Raw genomic sequence first — 22,502 nt, forward strand, 5'->3', positions numbered from 1 at the left:
TCAAGAAAGTATTTTTTTAATTTAAACTTCATTGGTAATATGATGTTTGAAAACATTGGACTTTTATTTTCAAATTCTTTAAGATTGTTAACGATTAAAAATAACTCCGAAAGAACCAAGGGACTTGTCGGATAATACGTTCCCGATTCGTAGTTGATGTTTTAAAAACTTCAAGAAAAGTCGATAAGTCATTGATAATTTCCCATTTCTCATTTGAAAAGGGGATTGCCAAATCATTCTCGGCAAGACTAGAATGAAACATTTGTAAAGTTTCTCTTTGTTTCAAAGCACTTTGAAACATTATGCAAGTGGAATTCCATCGATGAGGTACATCCCAATTAGCTCCCAAAGCTTTTATTCCCGTATCTTTACAAAATTTTCTATAATCCATTTGTCTTTTTTTACTTTTCTTAAAAACTTCATGTAGCATTACTCTAAAATCGTTTATAACCGATGTAACCTCATCCGAAGCAAGTCCGTCTTGCACGATTAAATTAATGATATGTGCAACACACCTTGAGTGAAAAAATACACCATTGCAAATCGGCGTATATTTTAATTTTAATTTATCAACCGCCGATGTATTATTCGACGCGTTATCAAATGCAATTGAAAATATTTTATTTTCTAGTTTATAAGTTTTTATAACATAATCTAAAATTTCAAACAAATTATCTCCCGTATGTGGATACTCAAAGAGTTCGAAAGCAATGGCGCGTTTCATCATTTCCCACGATGACGGGTCTACCCAATGAGCGGTGACACAAAGATAAGATTCGGGTAGACCATGTGGAGCCGACCAAACATCAGTAGTTAAGTTTATTCCCGTATTTATATTTTCAAAATATGCAATTAGTACCTCTTTGGCCTTCTTCCACAATTTTAAACAATAACGTTTAAGAGTATGACGACTTACGTGAGTGTATTGTGGTTGAAGCGTATCTCGAATCATGGCGGTTAAGCGAGGGTTGTCGAAGTGGCTAAACGGCAAAGCTTCTTGAATCACAAACTTCGCCATACGATCTTGAACTCGATCAATTTGGTATGTAAATATTCCGCCTTCACTATCCATTTGCGTTTGTTGCGACTCGACGTTCTGTTTCAACGCCCTGCAATACGGTCTTTCGATGTGTTTCTTCAAATTTGAATTCGAAAGTGGGTTTAAATAAATCCCACAAAACTTGCACCGAGCCTTCAATGAATGGTCACTCAATTCAACCAAATCCCAATTGCACCAAATCTCTTGATTACGATTATGAGGTACAATACGAACGAAACTTGGTCCGGCGGTGGAACCTTGACCAACCGATGATTGTGAGGCAGCCATAACAACAAATATGAATATAGAAGAAGAGAAAACAAGAGATTAGAGAACTCAGAACGTTGTAATAGCGTTTTTTTTGTAATTTTTTGCGTTCGGGTTTGCGTTTTGAGTGTTGTGATGAACCCATTACACTAAATACCTATTTATACTAGTAGTGGGGTGTTTGGGGAGCCAAAAAAACGGCCATTTTTGACCCCAACGGTCAAAAAACGGCCATAAAACCGTTTCCCAACGGCTAGAACCACTCCAACGGTTATAACCGGTTCGGAACCGGTTCCGGTCGAACCGGTTCCGGTTCGGTTCCGGTTCCTACCCGGTCCACCTCCAAACATGTCAAACCGGTCCCGGATCGTCGGGTTGAAACGGAACCGAACCGGTTCCTACGAAAAACGGGTAGGAACCGGTTCGGTTCCGCCGAACCGGTTCCAGGAACCGGTTTTGTTGTCCACCTCTAACCGTAACCGCTTCGTCCAAATGAAAATGGTTTAATAGTGGTATTAAAGCTACCAGTTGTCTAGACGGTTCCGTTGGATTTTACCGTTTTAAGACAAGTATAACACAAATCAATCCTAATTTTAGGAAAATATTGTGAAAAATGGCACATTCAAGCTTATGTCATGGTCCAAAAGCTATCATCAAAACAAACCAGAATTTGTTATTGAACTGTCAAATAAAGATAGCATCAGCACCCACTAATTCTACTTTATTATAAAGCTCCTTTGTTCAACAAAACCTGCCCCTTTAGCTTTAATGCTTTTTAACCCTATAAAGCAAAATCATGCACACAAACACCAACTGAATTCAAAGCAGTATGAACAATATGCCAATTAAATAATAATAAAATAATTAAAAAAAACATTACTGAACCTCTAATAATGCAACATTGATTATATTTTAACACATATGTAGCTTCAAGTAATCATCTTTCAGGGCCATGGTGATCATTCTCTATATGAAATTATGTTTGTTATTATATAATATTGCTAACATGTATAACTAGAAGAAAGTGAAGAAATTTTGGTAGTTACATGGCTGTCGGGACCGATCGACTCATCAAAATCTTGCAGTGTGGCAGGCTGCTCGCAATTATTATTCAGGCAGTCTCAAACGGTTGAATAGCACGAGAAAGCTTTGTTCGGGGACAACATAAAGGAAACCGAGGTCTGCACCTTTGATATAGGGGCCCATACCCTGTAAAAAGTACACCAATTAGAAAGTAAACGAATTCGTGTATGTTCGCTTATTTAATTAATGAACGGAGATGAACAAATGCATTGTTCATTTCATTTAATTAAATGAACGAACATTAACATACGTCTAATTTGTTCATTTATGTTCATGAACTTTTGTTTTCACGCGTTCCTTCTCTAGTTTACGCTCCTTAATAACTTTTAAGCCAATACATTCTTCTTCGTTTTACTTTTAACTAGCTTTAGCTCAGTTATGTTCGTTCATCTATGTTCAGTTATGTTTGTTTGTTTACATTTGTGGACCGTTCGTTTATATTGTTAACGAACAAATACAAACATGCTCATTTTCTTAACGAAAGAACATGAACAAGAAAACCCTGCAAATTTAATTGTCCATGTATGACCGTTTGTTTGGTTAAAGTTAAACGAATATGCTCCGTTCGTGTTCGTTCGGCTCATTTACAAGCTATTATAAGAGGTGGCAGGAGCAGGATTGACCTGGAAACAATCTTTTGTTCTTTTTTGATAAAAATAATTAAGTAATAATATTTGTTAATAATTATGATTAAAAGACATCATTTTATAATAATAATAATAATAATAATAATAATGTGCATGTTTAAATAATATTAGTATTATTACCTTGCCATTAAGTTGTAGAAGTTCACCCTCAACCCACTTTGGATTTTTGAAACCAAATTCTGCGATCCTACCTTGACCTTTGTAACTCGCAACCTAACAAAACAAGTCATTAAATTAGAAACTGTGTCAAATGGGCCAAAATGGATCGGACTGACCCATAACACTTTTCATCCGTTTTCAACAAAAAAAAACGGTGTCACATTTTATTACAAAACTACATTACTCAAACCATCAAAAACATCTTTGATAATGAGTTAGGCGGTTTTATGCACTATATAAACAGTTTGACCAACTTTAAATATAAAAACATCTTTTATACTAAACTTATATGTAAAGTTTAAAATACAGAATGAAGAGAGAGATGCACAATTACCACTCCCAGTTCATCTGGATACATTCCACGGTTTGAAAAATGGCCTGCTTTTGCGATTTTAGCACGGAATGTCACCTAACGATAAATATATATCACGTTAGACATTTAGACTTGCCATAATTATGTGTGTGTGCGTGCTATATTTTATAATTGCATTAAATTATATGATTACAAAAACACTAGTGACCTAGACCTTTGATTAAAAAAGAACTAAAAGATTGTATGTATTAAATACAAAATCTGGTGCCTTTCAACCTGTTTGACCCATTCATAACTAACCTGGCCTGCAGGAACATTAAGATCGCCTGTCACTTTCACAGCTTCAACATACTCGAAAAATTCGACATCGTTAGCACCGCTCCAGTTACCGTATTTCCGCTTCAATAGTACCACCTCAGTTCCATACGGGCCAAACGCACCAACATAAAGGCCTATAAAGAAACCGCCATCATAATAAAGAACTCTTCACACGTTAACTTTCAGAATTAAAGGAGACTAACTGTTGTAGTTTGATTATCAAAACTTGAAACAACAGAAACACAGACACAAAAAGAGACTAACCGTCAAATGGATCTAAATCCCCTTTGGATGTAGTGATCCGACTAAAATTTGTATATTCTGATAATTTTTCACGCTTCTTTGCTTGACTAACCGCAAACTTGACAATTTCACGAACATCCCTTGAAACCTAAATATATATATATAATAACGCACTTATGTTTGTTAGTAATAAAAAAAGAATAAATATTTGAAATCTATGAATCTACATGTGCAGGGATTAATATGCAAAAGAGCATTTATTGCATAAAATTAACATGTATCACAGCTTTTTAATAATTATGTTCCCAATATCAAGAACCTTATGAATACAACAATAAATCATGATAAAACCTAGAGGCGGATTTTGGCCATTGGCTTATGTTTTACTTATAATGGGTCATTGTGGCTAAAGAAGAAATGGTTGGAACAGATCAAAAGTTGCACAAAGTATATTTTTAACACATAAAACCTCGTGAATAATTTTGATCATAAACTTTTATACTTATTATTATCAAAATAATGAAATAGTTATAAACAAGGCACAATATACTCATAAAATAGTTACATCTTCTGGACAACTGATTTTGGGTCAACCCATACAAAAAGATTACAGATTTCTCCGGTTACTCTACCAATCCAACCTCCCATTTTGCAACCTATAATCTATGGTGTGTCATGATAATATTAGAGGAGAAATGTATGTCTCATTATTTATTTAATGCCATTTGATTAATTTGATTTAGTACAGTAAGAGTCCTACTAGTTAGCATTCCATTAAGAGGTTCATGCATACGTGATTAGTGACTAGGTTAGCGAGCAGTTAATATTAGCAGGTTATATATTCTATTTCTGCAAGCGAATGGCAACGGTCGATTGGCCGGAGAATGCATAGTTCGAGCTAATAAATAAAATTGTTCGAAGTGAAGAGTATATAAAAAGGTTCTAAAAGGAAATTAGTTTCACTTCTAGAAGTTAATAGTTGTATGAAAAATTAAATATCAAAATATTGAATTTTAATTTTAGCATTTCTTTTCTCCCCGAAATGGATAATGCTGTTTGGACTCCTACCAAAGCTGGGACACAAGCCCAAGGCGGCAAGGATCAAGGGCGCTCTCGTTGTTGCATAGCTCAGGTCGGAGTAAAGTGCCATCGGACGTCCAACAGGCAGTCTCACGATCGGGCATGAGTGTCCGGAAGTTGTCGAAACTAAAATATTAACTTCTTTAAAACACTTAATCGGGTTAATAAGCCAACCCACTTTTTAACGGGTCGTGGTCAAGTTAACCCATATTTATACAGCCTGTGTTCAGGTTGGCCTGTTTAAAAAATGGGTCGTATCAGCCGACCCAAAAGCAGTTTTTTTGTGTTTAAAAGCACAAACTGACTAACAAGCTCATTAAAATTTTATTTATATTTACCTTTCTAGAAACTTTATCAGAACTCCATAACGCCTTCGCCACATCAGGGGGCATCAATTCTGAAACACCTTGACTAGCAATAGCAGCTATTTTGACCTTGGAAGCAATGCTTTCCTCGCTGTCATTATCATTGCGACTCTTAACAGGAACATGAAGGACAAAAGAGTCCTTTTCCATTTCTTCAATTTCAGCAGGAACACGCACAAACTCATCTTTTGAAGGTGTCTCATCTCTACTGTGTAAAACACCACCAACAAAAAGTTTCATATCTAAACTCTTTCCATCCGTTTCATCATTATTTGATCCCAATTCAGTGTTTTCATCTTCAGATTCTTCGTCTGAAGTTGACTTTTCATCATCTTCTTGAATCAGTTGGTTCACAGTATCGTTATCCTCGATCACCTTTTCAACATCGACTTTCATAACCTTAATTTTTAAGTCTGGAATTTTTTCTTTGAGAAAATTAAACACACTATTTATCCCCCCGTCCTCTGTGGCTCCCTCAAAATTTATGCTTTTTTCATCCTTTTTGTTAGGTTTGTCTTCATTAACTTTCACATCAATCACAGACGCATTCTCCTCACCGGCTGATGATGTTTCTTCTGTGGATGAAGAATTTGATGGAATGGTCGCTTTCAAGTTGCTTGTTTTAGCTCGTTGTATGAATACCACCTATAAATAATGAATGGTGTCTGTTAAATGCACGCAAGCTTGCATGCTGTTAAAAGAAAAGAGAGTAATAATTATGGTTTTGTGTGAGAAATTAAGGGTCAAAAATGCAATATTTCTTTTATATGCTTTGCAGCGCCTGATTTACGTGATGTGCATAGCATACATGCTATTATCTCCTCACAAAAAGTATATATATTATTACAATAAAAAAAGTGAACTTGTGAATAAACCGATTTAGCAGGTTTTAAAAATACATTTTGTCACTTTCAACCAGACTGTTTTATTTACTTTTTAGTTTCTTTTTTTCTTGTTTTACACATTTGACTGGCTAGATACAAAACATAACCCCAATCAACTGGTTACAAGTGAAGGGTCAAGATACTAACCTCTAGTGACTAAATTCTTTTGATTAATGGTCAAACATAAAACATAACCTATACTGACCTGTTTAATTTATTAAAACGGATCGACAATTATTTTCTTAGGCGCGCTACAACTAACATAGCAGCTTCTTCCTTGCCCCCCCTAAGAATCCAAGGGTGACCTTTGGATGTTGTCGTGACACTTTGGTTACAAAGGCTATCAGGGTCTAGGTTAAATTATTTTGTGTTGAATATGGTTACAAAAAGTATTCAATTACAATCACAACGTAAAATTTTAATAAAGAGATTTTGTAGCTTATATGCATTGAAAACACACTTTGGGCTCGACATGTTCACCTTAAGAATTAAAACATAATCCGAATTAACCCATTTATTAGTAAAGGGGTCGCAATTGACCCATTTTTTCAAATCAAACGATAAAACAATGATTAGTAAGTTACCTGCATAGTGTATGTTTCATCATACTCTTTAACCACAAAAATTTCAAACAAAGGAGTTCTAGGAGATGCAGAAACCAACTGTCTGTAATAAACACACAACACAACTCATATCCGTTAATATTATATTATTATGTAAACCAAATGCAAAAATAATAAGGTGTTCTCCTTTTAATCCTTATACAATACCTTGGGTTGTAACTTTTGCCAATAAATCTGCCTACACCAGGTGTTACGCGTACAAGTCTTCCAAACGGGTCATCAGAATCTTTTGAGTAACCCACCCACCAACCAACCTGGAAACATTAGATCAAATAAATCAAAAATGTCAAAAAGCTTGAAACTTGAAGTTGCACAAAGTCTAAGGTTCTTTGTTTTTGCTTAAAAGATCTGCAAGGGGCTTACGTCTGCGGGCGTGCAGACATAAGCTTCTGAAGACTGTGACTGTTTTTTTAGAAGAAAAAGATCTGAAAAATGCTTTTATGGTCTTAAAAACAAATATTGTTCAACTTCTTCACACCTCTTCACACATCTTCACATCCTATCAACACCCAATGTCCAACACCACCACCACCCACCGTCACCGACCACCACCACCACCCACCGTCGGCCACAACCATCGTCCACTACCGTCTACCAACACCCACTGTCCACCACCCACGTCCATCACCACCACCACCTACCATCAACCACCACCACCGTCCACCACCACCCACCACCCACCGTCCACCACCACCACTACCCACCACCACCATCACCACCACCACCCACCGTCGGCCACCATCACCGTCCACTACCACCACCGTCCATCACCACCACCACCATTCACCGCCTACCACAATCGTCTACCACCAATCGTCCACCACCACCCACTTCCATAGGTCGTACACCACCACCAATTATTTTAGTAGTCTACACGTTAAATAAATTCTATTTACTGTGATATGTATGATAGGCAATTAATTTTCAATTTATGCATACGATATCCAGTTTAAAACAAACAGTATTATATTTTCAGATTGCAGACCTTCAGACCACATCTTCAGTTGCAGACATGAAATCAGATAAAATCAAATTGCAGACAGTTTTTGTCTTCAAAAACAAGCAACACCTAAGTCAAAAAGGTTAACATATTCAATAATATTACCAGCCCACTCCCTGTATTTTTGCACAGCTTTGAAGCTTCATGATAACGCTCTTCATGTATCGCATTCTGCAAGAAATATACCATGAGCCCTACAATTTATAAAAACTCATATCTTTCTTACAAAGTCAACTCTGATCTGACCTTCAATTCAGACATAATCTCAGCAACACTATCCTTTGAACTTGCTTCTTCTATAGCTACTTTTAACTTTGAAGCTTCCTCAAAATCCTCTCTCTCTATTGCTTCTTCAAGTTGAAACTACAAAGCACAACTGCTTAAAACAAATGAACTAGTATACTGTATACAACAACTTATCTAGTGCAAGGTACACGATAAATAATCCAAGTTTAAATTATTAAAATGAGTCACTGAGTTGATCACTATGCGTCCGTTTCTCATCTTATCCACTTAATACTTATAAACATGTCATAAACTTATGTACAGTGAAACTTTATTCATCTGCCATTGGTGCACCCCTGGCTATTCTATGCTAGTATCTTGGCTTTAAAAAAAAGCACCCAACGCTCAAAGGGTACACGGAGGCATCAAGCGCGCCTTTCGCACAGGGAAGGTTTTGTGCATGAAGACATCGTACATATAACTTTTCAGGCTGTACATAAATGTTATTTAGATACTAAATCATATAAAGCTTATCAAAATTTAAATAAATTATTGCGCCACGTGTACAACAGGTGGTGTGCTTTTGTGCCTCACGCTTTTTGAAACTGGTTCCTGAGCATGGTTCCAAACCAATTCCTGCTTCAAAACTATAAACTGATCCCAAATCGGCAGTTAATTATGGTTTCAAGTAAGGTCTCGGTTCCGGTTCGGTTACCGGTTTTGATGTGCAACTCTAATTCACAATATTATTAGACTGGATTAACAAAAGAACAAGAGAGGTAAATCACAGTGTGCTATAAACTTCTAATTTCCAAAATCCTAACCATGCGCAATAATCATATCCCTAACAACAATAAACAACTTCACCATCAACTGCCGAAACACTGGTATCACAATTGTAGCAAGTAGGAACTCATTAAGACTTAAGACACTAACATTAAACAATGACAGTTGACAATTAACACTTAAAACACTGATATAGGGAAAACCTGTGATATATCGGTCCAATAGCAGTCACTATCGCCGATATTATGATGGATATTTAACCAGGGGCCTATAACCGAAATATATCGGCGAAATCAATTGCATACATATCAAAGTACCTGAAGAAGAGACACAGAGCGTTCAGCCAGCTCAACTTCAGAAAAATGACGAGTCCAGCGGTTCCAATCCCAATCAGATGACGTGGCGTGATCGCCATTGTTGGTGCAACGGCAACCGGAATTAACCGGCGACGACGTTTTGATATAATTACCGGAGGCTGATACGAATTTAAAATTGTAGGTTTTCCTGGCCAAAGAGGAAGACAAAATAGGTCTGATTTGGGGGATGTTGGGGATTGAAGTTGTTCCAGTAGTCCAATAAGCGTTGGCAAGCGCCATGATTCAATTGAATTGAATGAGTGTGCAGTTGAAGAAGAAGAAGAAGAAGAAGAAGAAGGGTTTCTAGGGTTTGTGGACAGTGGGAGTTGTGGATAAAATCGCCGGAGGGATAATAATAATAATAATAATAATAATAATAATATCTCAAGGTCGGATTTTTATTAACATATGGAGAGTGTGACAAAATGAATGGGACCGAGGTGGGGTCCACCTTATTATACCACTAATCCCATATCGAATTCGATTACAAGGGGGTGTTTGGTACAGAGAATGGAATTGTAGAGAAATGGAATAGAGAAATGGAATTGTAGAGAAAGGGAATTGGTCTGGAGAATGAGAATTGACTGTTCTGTTTGGTAGTATAGAGATTTCAGTAGAGAAATATAGCTGAGAATCATTTCTCTTGTTTGGTACATAGGAAATAAACAGAGAATTATATCAACTTTATCATTAGCACAAGTATTTTTTTCATAACAAATATTTATTAAAAAATAAAAAACATATAAAAAGATGCATAAATTCCAACCAAAATATGCATTGATCAAACCAATTCACATACAAAACATAGTTTTTAAGCAAAAAACATCAACCATAGTTAAAACCAATTCACATACAAAACATACTTCAACCATACACAACTATCCCATTGAACCATCGGTATACAACTCGACCATCTCAATTTTCTCTTCTATTGTCAATGCAAGAAAAGACGTCTGAGATCCACATCTTTACCAATCAAATGAGCTGCTTTGAACCGTTTTTTCGTAGTGATACCTGGTAAAGCTTTCAACTCATCACTAACCTTTTCATAGATTTCACGAGCCTCCATACCTTCTTTGCTAAGTTGTTCACCCATCATCTCCCCAAATCGAAGCAAAACTTCCTTGATATCTTTGCAAGACTCTCGATATATCTCATCTGCATCCGTGCTTCTACCTCTTTTGCGCTTGCTTGTTACACTTCCTGTTTGTCCTTCAGATCTATCAACATTTGGATCGGCTTCATCAACAAAATCAAAGTCTTCAATATCAACAGGTGAGCTTTTTTGCGTCTCTTGAACAACATCTTCTTCTCCAAGGTCAACTGCTTTACTACCAGTAACTCTATCCTTACCGAATATGGTACACAATTTGTCATAGAAAGGAAATGACTTGTCACGAAAATTCACAGCACCTTTGTGAGACTACAAGACAATTACAAATAAATTAGACTAAAATTTTAAAATTTAAAAAATATATTTTTTAGAATATACCTTCATGTATTCATTCCAAACACTATCATCGGCAATAATACAACATTTTTGTTCATCCCAACCAAACCCACTTGTATGCACCATATCATATACAATGCTAAAGTGTGTCTTCCATGTCTTCATCCTAGACTTTATATGTGGTTCTGCTTTGAGGCCAGAGTTAGGAAGACTTACATCTAGCAATTGTTGAACACCATTTAAATAACCTGGTTTGAATCCATTGTCAGCACCAGCATACTTTCCGGATGCATGTATTTCCATTAATGCATCAATTAGCTTTGCATCTTCATCATTTGTCCAGGTATGCTTGCTCCGAGTAACTCCTCTCACTATATTTGAATCTGCCATGTCTACGTACAAATGCATAATTATACAATTAAAAATCATAATTCATGTAACTACAAATACAAATATAACAAGAAACATTAATAAGAAACAAATAAAGTGCATAAATAAACATTAATAAGAAACATCATTGGTTCTACAAATAAAAAATACATAACTGTCAAACATAATTAAGAAACATTGTTGGCACGCTGCGCACGCATCGCAGTCCAACTATTAAACATTTCATTAGCAAGAAGGTCTCTACGATCGGTCCATTCTTGTGAGGGCTCGATCATAGAAATAACATTGTCATGGTCATTTGCAGGTTGTGTGTGATTTACTGGGATTTCGTTATCAAGAGGGTCTTCACTCATTGTTGTTCGTATGAAATTGTGCAATAAACAACAAGCAATTATGATACGTGGCATGGACTCTATGGGATGATATGAGTTATCACGCAAAATAGCCCATCTATCTTTAATCATTCCGAAACATCTTTCTATAACATTCCTGCCCGATGAATGTCTCATATTAAAGAACTCCTTAGCATTCGTGGGAGGACGAGACCAATTTTTAAGATGATAACGTTGACCTCGATATGGAGTTAAAAATCCTTCACCATTTGTATAACCGACATCACAAAGGTAGTATGTTCCTACAATTAACCATAAACTCTATGTTAATTATCATACTTAAATCTATGTATATTCTTTGAAAATTGACTATCACATACCCGGAGTTATTTTAAGACCATTGGGTCTATTGATTGCATCACGCAAAACTCTACTATCAGCTGCAAAACCCTCCCATCCCGCTAAGACATACGTAAATAAAAGGTCTCTCGTACATACTCCGAGTACGTTAGTACAAATCTGCCCTTTTCTTGTCCTATAAGGTTTTCTATCAATAGCAGGGACTTTAACTTTAATGTATGTTCCATCTAATGCTCCTAAGCAACCTTGAGTTAAAAGAAAACATTACTTACTAATTTATGTTAGCAAAAAATATCTTTAATAAAAAATGTGTTTGAATAACCTTAAACCATTTCCATCTTTCATCAGTTTCATTATCTGGCACTGGCACGGGTGACTTGTAGAGTTCTTTGTGTAATCGACATATAGCATTTAAGACTAACTTGAAATACCGACTTACAGTTTCCCCGGACCGATGAAATCTGTTGACTAGTATCCTATTCTTTGCATTATGAGCAAGGGTATGTAAAAACATAGCAACTTGCTCATCGACTAGCATGTTTTTACTATTCTTTAGTCCCCCTCTAGTTTCTAGCATATCACAAAGTGTTGTAAATGCATGTATATTCATTCTTATGTTAACAACACTCGTAACATCACTTTCATAAACCATCCTCACCATGTTTTCACGCCTATTATGGTAACTCATTAAATATTTTGTACGTAAAGTCATTGACTCAATCGACCGACGCAAATGATAAGTACACAACATCCACCAACGAATCGTAACATAAATGACATAAAATGCACCTACGGGCAACTATTCTTTGTCTGGAAGGTGATCTTGCCATCTACACATAAAAATATAAGAAAATTCAAGAAAAGCAAATAACTCCAAAATATAATCCAAATATTAGCAACAAAGTGATCATGAAAGCAAGAAAAATGATTACAGGCTACTTTATTCATTGACTTGCTGAATGTTGTTTAATTGCCAATGTTTACATCAATATATATGTTATTTCGGATGAAATTGAACATCCAAGTTTCCATGTGAGTTACAAGTCAATGTTATATAAGATCCCTAAGGTTTCCATGTGAGTTACAAGTCAATTTCTAGATAAAAATGGTGTAAAAAGTGATGATTTGTTGATATGTAGAAATCTGAGTTTTTTGGTCAGATTTGAGTTTGTAAATATAGATTTATTTATCAACAAAACAATTGAAATAAATTATGAAAATATTTTCACAGAAACTTCAACATCTCTAGGTGTTTATATATTTTTCTCAAATTTTTAAAGTATGCATAAGGTTTTCAACTAAAAAGCTAATTATCAAAGGTATCTAAAACTTACTATTCAGAGTTTGTAAATGTCAAAATTTCTCAAAAATTGACTACTCAGGATTTGCATACAAGGCCAATTGGGAAATATTCTAGACACTTAAAATGTTCATTAGAAAGAGGAATGAAGTCTAAAACTTCAAAAACAAGAGAGTTATGCTCTTTAGAAGTGGACCTAAAATCTGTCAGTCAAAAACAGATTTGACCTTCGGTTTTATTTTTCACGTTTGGGTAATCAAAACTTCTCTAAAAATTACGAAACCAGTGGGGTTTGAAACTAGACTCTTTGAACTTAATGTTAGACTCAAGAAACGATCAATTTGCATCTGTTATGATCAAAATATTGTTTGAACAAAACAGCATTACAGATTTCATCAGCAACAGCATTCAAGCAACTCATGTAAACATTCAATTTATCGGTTCCAACATTCAACCTAGCATCTAAATATCATTCTAACATAAAATTCATGATTCAAACTCATCAATTTCATACCATATAATGTTCAATTCCCAACCTAGACATCTAGGGCACCAAAGATTTCATCAAGAGTCGAATTAAACATAAACCATTGAAATCTAACATATCTAAATCGATTACCAACAACATACAAACATCCCACGATAACAATCGACATCAGCAGCTGAGTTTGGATCGAGGTTTAGGTCTGGTCGAGCATAAGAAAGTCGAAAAAATGAAAGTTTCATACCTAGGATCGTTGGAATCGAAGCAAGGATCGCGAATACGAACTCGGTTCTTGGATTGGAGATGATTTGTGGGTGATTAGAGGCTGCAAGTCAATCGAACAGCAGGGAGAGGCGTGAGTTTGCTGCTGTAGATCGAACAGCAGGGAGAGGCGTGAGAGAGTGAGGCTGGGAAATGAAACCCTAGAAATCCAATTCTCCACTTTTTTTAGAGAAACAAAATCAGAGAAATGGAAATGGTTTATTTCCATTTCTCACCTCTTTCTTTCATAAACAAACAAGAGAATTCTTTCCAATTCCATTTCTCACCCCTCAATTCCCTCTACCAAACACCCCCTAAGTTTATCTTCTACGGATTTATACGTTTTAATCTATGTTTAAATAGAACGAAAATAAACATGTTAGCATAGCATATATAATGTGAAATGTAGGCTATCAAACAAGCTTTATCCGAAAAAACTAACCTGCATCTAGTTAATGACAAAGACTATACCATGAAATCAATCCAATTGTTAACACTTGGTTTTGGTTTTGTAGGATTTAGTAACCGTACATATTACATTCTAAACAGGTTTGATCGGTTCAGGTTTAACGGGTAAGACCCGGTTCATGCTAACCTCTATGTAAAAAAATTACTTAGGTTTACCTTAAAGGTTTATTGACTTGGTATTTCTTTCACGTTTAAGAACTTTTACATATTTTATTTTTTTACTTGACTTCGTTATTGCACGTTGTGCTTCTAATGTATAGAGGGAGGGTAGCAAAGTTACCCACGGATCCCTTATCCGACCCGCGGATCGTCAAAAGACATCCGCCACCCACGGATCCCTTAATCTAACCCGCGGATTGCCAAAGAGGCATCCGCGCAAGGAACACGTGAGCAGGTAAGGCCACCCACACCCCAAGACATGCTTCGCGGACCTCCAACTATAACCCACGGATTACCAATGAATATCCACGGGAGGAACCCACAAGCAACAAGGGACTCATCACGCACATGATCCCTACGTGATATGGAAGAGCAGTTGTAACAAACTATTCCTAGAAGATTCCCTCAATACCTCCTGATAGCGACATCGACCAATGGAAAGGTGACACCTGGACACGTAATGGCCATCCCACGATGGGCACAGATAATGGCTACCCCATAAACGGATCCAGGTTGTCACATCCAACCAAGGCTCGACACGTGTCCATTCAGGAGAAGAGGAAATAACTCGATAGTGACAAATCTACCAATCACCTTCCCTCCACCTTCGGCTATAAATACGAAGATCATCTCTTCAAGGTATTCATTCACACTCTCAAGCCTTACGCAATATATAGGTACTCGTATTATTTCCTATCAGAATACAGTACTGATTCTCACGCCGGAGGGTGGTTATGGGAAGACCCCCCACTCTGTCCTTCCCGTAACGAGACTCAACGGTGTTCTGTTTTGCAGGAACTAGCTTGGATCTGTTCTCATAAAACTTCAGTTTACTCACATATGGGGAAATATCCAGTTCGACTTAGTGTTTCTTCATTGATGCCATCCGGTTTTAGCTAGATACACGGTTTTTTACGGTTTTTTCGATTCACTGTGACCTGAAGATGAGTCAGAACCAACAGCCTTCTGATGCTCCGGCAAGGTCCCATCGTACTGAAATTCTGGACGATACAGTCCACGAAGGACAGGTGTCGGACGACCTTCGCCGGAGCACTAGAACTCCGGTTTTCGAAAATAAGACCGGAGAAGTTCCAAGATTTGAATACTTTGCACCTCGCAGGAACACCTGAACTCTGATCCTGGAAGACAGGGCCGGAGAATTCCCAAGGCACAAGGTCACTGAGATCCAACTGACCACTCACACTCCGGCTCTGGAAGACAGAGCCGGAGAATTTCCTAGACATGATGGGGATGAAACAAGAATTGACCAGACCAGATCTGGAAAAAACGTTCTCACCCCTGAAGAGTGTACCAACAAGAGAAACAACGGTTGAAAGAGGAGTATGAGCGAAGAATAAGACGAGATCAGGTACAAGCCAGAACACTGACATATGACTCGCCATCTCTGTCACCACCACCAGTGTTCTGGCACACTCAGGATCTAGAGTTGGAAGACAACTCTCGGTCAACCGGTCGGTCGCTTGCAAAAAGCCGCGAGAGAATTCACCATACTCAACGTACCCTATCTCATAAAACCCCACGAGACACTCAACAGAAAGAGGTGTTTCAGCAAGAAGAGGGTTACGCGAGAGACGACAGTTGGGATTATGGCAGGGAAACCTCTAGCCGCCCCAAGCCGTTAGTGAAGCATGCTGAATACTTCAGGGATGCAGAAGAGGACTTCACCAAGCCATACCGTCCCGCTGCTTTCGAGGAGAAGTCAAAGTTCATTCCGTGAATAGCCACTACTCCTTTCCTTACAAATATCAAAATTCCGAGCAATTTGGGAAAATACAATGGGATGACGAATCCGAGCGACCATTTGCTGAACTTCACAACAGTTGGCGGAGTAAGCGAATGGACACTGCCATATTGGTGTCACATGTTTGCATTAACACTGATGGGAGCAGCCAGAGAATGGTTTGAAAAGTTACCAAACGGTCAAATTAAAAGCTGGGACGACCTAGTGGCGAAATTCTCACAGCATTTTAGCCAGCAGTGTAAGCATACTCGTGACCCCTCAGAGATTATGAGTGTTGTCCGCCAAGATTACGAATCACTGGAAAGCTTCATCACCAGATTCAACAACGAGAGCTTGAATATTGGTGGAATCAGTGAAGATATGCTGAGGGTAGCATTCCGAGTAAACGCAAAGAGCCCAGAGATGGTTAGATGTTTGACAGGCCGGGACGGAATCATGTCCGCGGCCAAGGTCTTTGCAGCCACAGAAAAGTTATTGGGGCGGGAGACACTGAAGCAGCATGCAAAATCTGAACCTCGGAACACTCAGTCAAAAAAGAAATAGAAAAAGGTCAATTTGGTCGAGGATTCAACCCCCGGAAAGCTCTTCCAAGCAGTTTGATGCCAGATCACTGATCGGGTAGAAACAAAAAGATAGGACAACGGGCAAGTCTGAACGACAACATTAGACCCCTTTGAAGAAAACAGAAAACATCGAATTCAAGAAACCTCAACTACAGATTAAGTGAGTGAACCTGAATCCAAACAAGCACTGCATGTTCCACGAAGATATTGGACATGACAGAAACGAGTGCATAAGCTTAAAGAATGAGATCGAATCCGCCATAAAGTCCAGAAAGCTTGACCACCTACTCAAAAACGTGCGACAGGGTCCACTAAAGAACACAACTCTCGCAGACAATGGTCCCCCGCGAAAGCAGATCAAAGATTTAAACGTGCACATGATCCAAGGGGGGCCTACTCGGAAGTTTAAGCGGATGGAGGCGGACGAAGATGAATGGAAAAGCGAGCCTGTAATTTTTCTAAGAATGAAAGGAGTCCCATGCATGAAGCAACCTCTAATCGTCACAGCTCTATTCGGTCATTATCGGTCACAGTATGTCTTCTTCGACACAGGAAGCACATTCGACATAATGTACGAATAATGTTTCGAGCAGCTGGACGATGAAGATAAAGCAAAGTTGAAGCATGTGCATGCCCCAGTCTCCGGGTTTGGGTATGAAGCTATGCACCCCAAGGGGGTCATAACATTCCCAGTTACGCTAAGTGACGGAATTTATACGAGGACCGAGGATGTTAAGTTCCTCGTCCTACCCGCGAGATCCAAATATGACATAATCTTAAGGCGGGAGGCAATTGGTGATTTCAACGCCAACCCTTCCACAGCACACGGCGCGGTGGGAGTGCCCACGCGAACAGGGATAGCCATTATCCGAGTCAACAAATATTGTTATGCAACAGAAGGTTCGAAACCTGCGAAGGTCCCCAAAAAGACAGTGCGAACAAAGCCTGAGAAATGTGTTGTCAACCCGAAATACCTAGAACAGACCGTTATTATCGGAGCAACCATCTCGGAAATAGTATGGGTCTTTTTGAAACAATTGTTGATCAAGAACGTCGATATCTTTGCCTGGAAGCCTTCGGATATGACAGGCGTTCCGCGGGAAATTTCAGAACATCGGTTGCGGGTCAATCCGGCGTATACACCGATCGTTCAAAAGAAAAGGAAGATGGGACCTGAGCAAATAAAAGCCATGAACGAGCAGGTGCAAGACCTGCTGCGTGCTGGGATCATCCGCGAAATCCAATACCAAACGTGGGTTGCTAACCCAGTGATGGTCCCTAAAAGTAATGGTTCATGGCAGATGTGTATTGATTTCAAAGATTTAAATAAAGCTTGTCCAAAGGATTGTTACCCGCTTCCAGAAATTGACCTCAAAGTAGACGCGGTAGCCCCTTTCAAGTTCAAGTGTTTCCTAGATGTTTACAAAGGGTATCACCAGATACGGATGGCAGCCCGCGACGAAGACAAAACCGCTTTCCGTACCGACCAAGGCACATTTTGTTATAAACTGATACCATTTGGTTTGAAGAACGCGGGTGCCACGTATCAGTGTCTGATGGACAACACATTCCGAAATCAAATCGAAAAGAACCTTGAAGTTTACATGGATGATTTGGTCATAAAAAGCATTGACGAAGATCAAATGCTGAGAGACATTGAAGACGTCTTTTCCACGTTGCGAAAAATCAACATGAAGTTAAATCCTTCGGAATGGAGGAAGGGAAGTTTTTGAGAGTGATTGTGACGGGAGATGGATTCAAGGCAAACCCAGACAAAGTTCAGGAAATTGCTCGAATGCCTTCCCCATCCTCGTTAAAAGAAGTCCATACATTGAACGGAAGGCTGGTTGCCTTGAATAGGTTCCTTGCAAACCATGCAGCCAAATCCTATCCTTTCGTGTCCACACTATGGAATTGCCTGAAAAAGGCACATTTCAAATGGACACCAGAAGCAGAACAAGCCTTCCTCGAAGTAAAGAAGTGTCTCATGGAACTTCCAACATTAACTGCACCTCAAGAAGGAGAGCCTCTCACGCTGTACCTATCCGCGTCCGACATCAACATAGGAGCAGTTCTCCTAACAGACAGGAAGACAGTACAAACACAGATATACTATGTCAGCAGAACCTTGGCGGACGCTGAAACTAGATACTCGATGCTGGAAAAACTGGTTCTCGCGTTAGTATGCGGCAAGAAGGCTGAAGCATTACTTCCAGGGACATCCCGTCATCGTGCTAACAGACTACAAGATAAAAGGCGTGTTGGCAAAACCCAAACTATCTGGGAGATTGGCCAAATGGGCAATCGAACTAGGGGAACACTCCATAGAGTACAACCCAGACCCGCGATAAAGGGGCAAGTTTTAGCAGATTTCCTAACAGAGATACCAGATGATAAAGTCCAAGAATGCCTAAACGAACAACAACCCCCAACCCCAACTAATGAAAGTAAAAAATGGATCTTATTTACAGATGGAGCATCCAGTGGGGAAGGTTCCGGCACAGGCTTAAAATTGGTCAACCCAGACGGCCAAGAATTCACCTATGCCATCATGCTGAACTTTAAAAGTACCAACAATGAGGCAGAATATGAAGCTTTCATGGCCGGTCTGTGGATCGCAAAAAAGTTGGGTGTCAAATTCCTGGAAGCACGGGTCGATTCAATGCTCATAGCAAGCCAAGTTTCAGGGTCTTACGAGGCAAAAATGACACAATGGCCTCGTATCTGTCTCAAGCAAAAGACCTCATGCAACAGTTCACTTCTTGCAAAGTCGTGCACATAAAGACAAGTGAGAATCGACCCGCGGATGCTATGAGCAAGCTAGCGTCCACAAGAAATCCATGAAGGCATATGTGACCTACATGCAGGCCCAAGGATGGTTGTAGCCAAGATAATATATGCCGAGTATTTGTAACGCCCGTTAATTTTCGGTTTAAAGATTTAAGCTTGTAAAGTATGTATATTTCTCGAGATTTAACCGACATTTCTCGGAAACTTTCTCGTTATCCCGGTACATTAAATCATTCAAACTTTCCTTTCAAGTTGCCATATCCCTCAAATTAGAAGGGCTGGAGTGTAACATGTTTTATGATATCATAAAAAAAAACCTAAACCCTAGCCCCCATTGCAGTCCGATCGGCTTGGTGCAGCCCCCTCCCCACCCCCCCATGATTTTCTTTTGTGCAGCCAAGTTTAAGGTCTAAAACTTCAATTAAAGGTTAATTATATGTTTCCCCAAGTATTTTACACCTTAATTTATCATTATATCACGTGTATTGATCGTTAAATTTCGTGTTGTAGGCTTACCAGGTGGCTGTCAATTCTAACCTTTCCGGGACTGTTTTGATTGAGGTTTTTGCACCAAAGTCTTCCTAGGTATGTCTAGTATAACATACTTTAAAATCATGTTCATTGGTGTTCGTTTGATTGGTCAACTAGTTGTAGTTTGAATGTTAGTGTTCAGTTTACTAGAATTGTAGATTGTTGCGTTTAACGCGAGGGTTGAAGTGATTAACGACCAATTCAGCTCGAGTGAACTCGGTTTGATGTACGGGCTGTTGAAAAATTATTTTTATAAGTTATGGGGTTGAATTGGTTGTCGGTTACTCAAAGGGTCGGTACAACGCGCATTTGCGTTTATTGAATAGTCAGTGTGTTGTACTTGCTAGTTACCAACCCATTTGACTCGTGTAGCATTGTGTGGACTTGTTGGCTATGAATTTATCATATTGGGTCCACACGGGGCTGAGTTGGATGTTAATTGCCTAAACGACTCTTAAACGCGCGTGTTAGTATCACCTAGTGCTTCCGGGGGTAATTTGGGAATTATTTATTCCCAAGAATATCTAAGGGTGGTGTTGGTGAAGGTAAGGCCCCGGGGGGCTGTTGTGATTGAGTTTGATGTGGTCGAGGCTTTAGGTAACTCGAACCATGTTAGAACGTCTCGTAGGATAAACGAGTCCCTTCGATGTCAATAGTAATGTTTGTATGTAAACCGACAGGCGTTTGAGTGTTGGGGATAGTTAAGGGTCCTCTAGCTTGAGGTGAATTCGTGCCTTGTGTCAGGTGAGTTCATGATGACCCTTTTTACTCTTTTCAAGTTTTTGGGCTAGCATGCACACCTAAGCGATTTTGCTTGATGAACTGTTTAAACTATTTTGTGTGGGCTTACTTGTATAGGGTAGGCCTTGAGATGATATTATTGTATGTTTGTATGTATTATTGTATGGGAGTTAAGTGCCATTTTGGTACCTGTGGTTTGACCAACTATGCAACTTTAGTACCTATATTTTATTTTATGCAAATGACTACCCCAATTTAACAAAACTTGCATTTTTAGTACTTTTTTTTAACTCCGTCTATTTTATCAGTTAAGTCAAGGGTACTTTCGTAATTTTGTAATTTTCTTAATTTTTTCTTTTCTTTTAAATGCCTTCCCCCCTTTTAAACGGAAGTCCACTGCCGAAAACTACTTCAGCTCGTCAGCGAACGCACCAGGTTTGCCGGAAATGTCGTGAACTCCATCGTCGTCGTCGCTTCGTACTGAACCATCATAAGCCTAATCCGTGCACGAAACTACTTGGATGGTGAAGGGCATACGTAGACGGAAGTTTTAAATATTGAACATTCTTTTTAAAGTTTTATCAAATACATTTAAATTGGTTTTGGGCATAATTCCCAGGTTTTGGGAATTTATTTTATTAATTATGGTTTTCCGCTGAATTATACTCTAAATTGGTTGTTTTAATGGAATGAAATGTTTTTAAGTTTAAGTATTTTTGTAAGAATTTTGGATGAATACCAACTGTAGGATTCCCGGGATTCGGGGCCTTACAAGTTGGTATCAGAGCCATGGTTCGAGGGATCCGAGCATCCCCGAATGCTTGGACTCGAACTGTAAGGGAAGAGACTAGTATGCCCACTGCAAGTAGCTGCATGCCAAGAGGTAACTTTAATTGTTAGTTATTCCTTCGAATTTTAAAGTGTCAAGTATGTGATTAATTGTTTAAGTGTTAGATGGAAGGCGACAGACACCCCGCCAAGGCGGAAACACGGGCACCACGTTCATGGATAATCACAGCTAATGATTAACGTGGCGATCCTATATGCAATGCGATGCTTGTATATGCCAACAAATTTCTTTCTGATTTTAATAACCTGAAAAACATACTTAAAAGTCAACATAATGTTGGTGAGTTCACAGGTTTTAAATGCATGATTAAATCCGTTGTTTGAAAGATATTGAGTTTCAAATGTTTAAAATGTATAAAACAAGAAATGATTTCTCAAATATATGTTTTCATGATTAAAACACTTATCAACAGCTTATGTTTTCATTACAAAACATGCTTTAAAACTTGTTTATGTTTACGTAAATAAACCGTATTTCAAAGTTATTTATGTCTTCGTGATTAAATGTACATTGAAACTTATTTATAAAGTTGAAAACTTTGTTTGTTACGAGTGCGTTTTCCCGATTAAAATGTTGTCCAAAAAGTTTACGTTTACGAACTTAAAAGCCCTTTTATATACAAGTGAGTGTATGCAATGCAACATGATATATACGATAACTTAAACAAGATCGA

General features: G+C 38.4%; 2 protein-coding genes across 2 annotated transcripts; one reads left to right on the plus strand and one right to left on the minus strand.

Annotated features, from left to right (window-relative positions):
- Positions 1 to 1,804: 1,804 nt before the first annotated feature.
- Positions 1,805 to 9,640, minus strand: LOC143612345 (protein EXECUTER 2, chloroplastic-like). The gene is made up of 11 exons (XM_077086352.1): positions 9,350 to 9,640; positions 8,268 to 8,384; positions 8,127 to 8,192; positions 7,169 to 7,275; positions 6,983 to 7,064; positions 5,488 to 6,159; positions 4,091 to 4,217; positions 3,809 to 3,960; positions 3,530 to 3,604; positions 3,157 to 3,249; positions 1,805 to 2,515 (listed from the first exon to the last, which is right to left on the minus strand). The coding sequence occupies exons 1-11, from the start codon at positions 9,626 to 9,628 to the stop codon at positions 2,414 to 2,416; spliced, it is 1,872 nt and encodes a 623-aa protein (XP_076942467.1). The 5' UTR covers positions 9,629 to 9,640; the 3' UTR covers positions 1,805 to 2,413.
- A 9,072-nt stretch (positions 9,641 to 18,712) lies between these two features.
- On the plus strand, positions 18,713 to 19,699 carry LOC143612353 (uncharacterized). The gene has a single exon (XM_077086360.1). It carries the CDS (start codon positions 18,713 to 18,715, stop codon positions 19,697 to 19,699), a length of 987 nt encoding a protein of 328 aa, XP_076942475.1.
- The last annotated feature ends 2,803 nt before the right edge of the window (positions 19,700 to 22,502 follow it).

Source organism: Bidens hawaiensis, unplaced genomic scaffold (assembly GCF_021521415.1).
Source record: "Bidens hawaiensis isolate Kalapana, Puna unplaced genomic scaffold, B.hawaiensis_p1.1 tig00034419_1, whole genome shotgun sequence".
Lineage (NCBI taxonomy): Eukaryota > Viridiplantae > Streptophyta > Magnoliopsida > Asterales > Asteraceae > Bidens > Bidens hawaiensis.

What these genes read in the sequence shown, in the direction of transcription:
- LOC143612353 (XM_077086360.1), top strand. Translation starts at nt 18,713, where the DNA reads ATGCCTTCCCCATCCTCGTTAAAAGAAGTCCATACATTGAACGGAAGG.
- LOC143612345 (XM_077086352.1), bottom strand. Translation starts at nt 9,628, where the DNA reads ATGGCGCTTGCCAACGCTTATTGGACTACTGGAACAACTTCAATCCCC. An exon ending in AAAATACAGGGAGTGGGCTG is followed by an intron (nt 7,276 to 8,126) that starts GTAATATTATTG and finishes TAATGTTTCCAG; the next exon opens with GTTGGTTGGTGGGTGGGTTA. An exon ending in GGATTTAGATCCATTTGACG is followed by an intron (nt 3,961 to 4,090) that starts GTTAGTCTCTTT and finishes GTTTCTTTATAG; the next exon opens with GCCTTTATGTTGGTGCGTTT.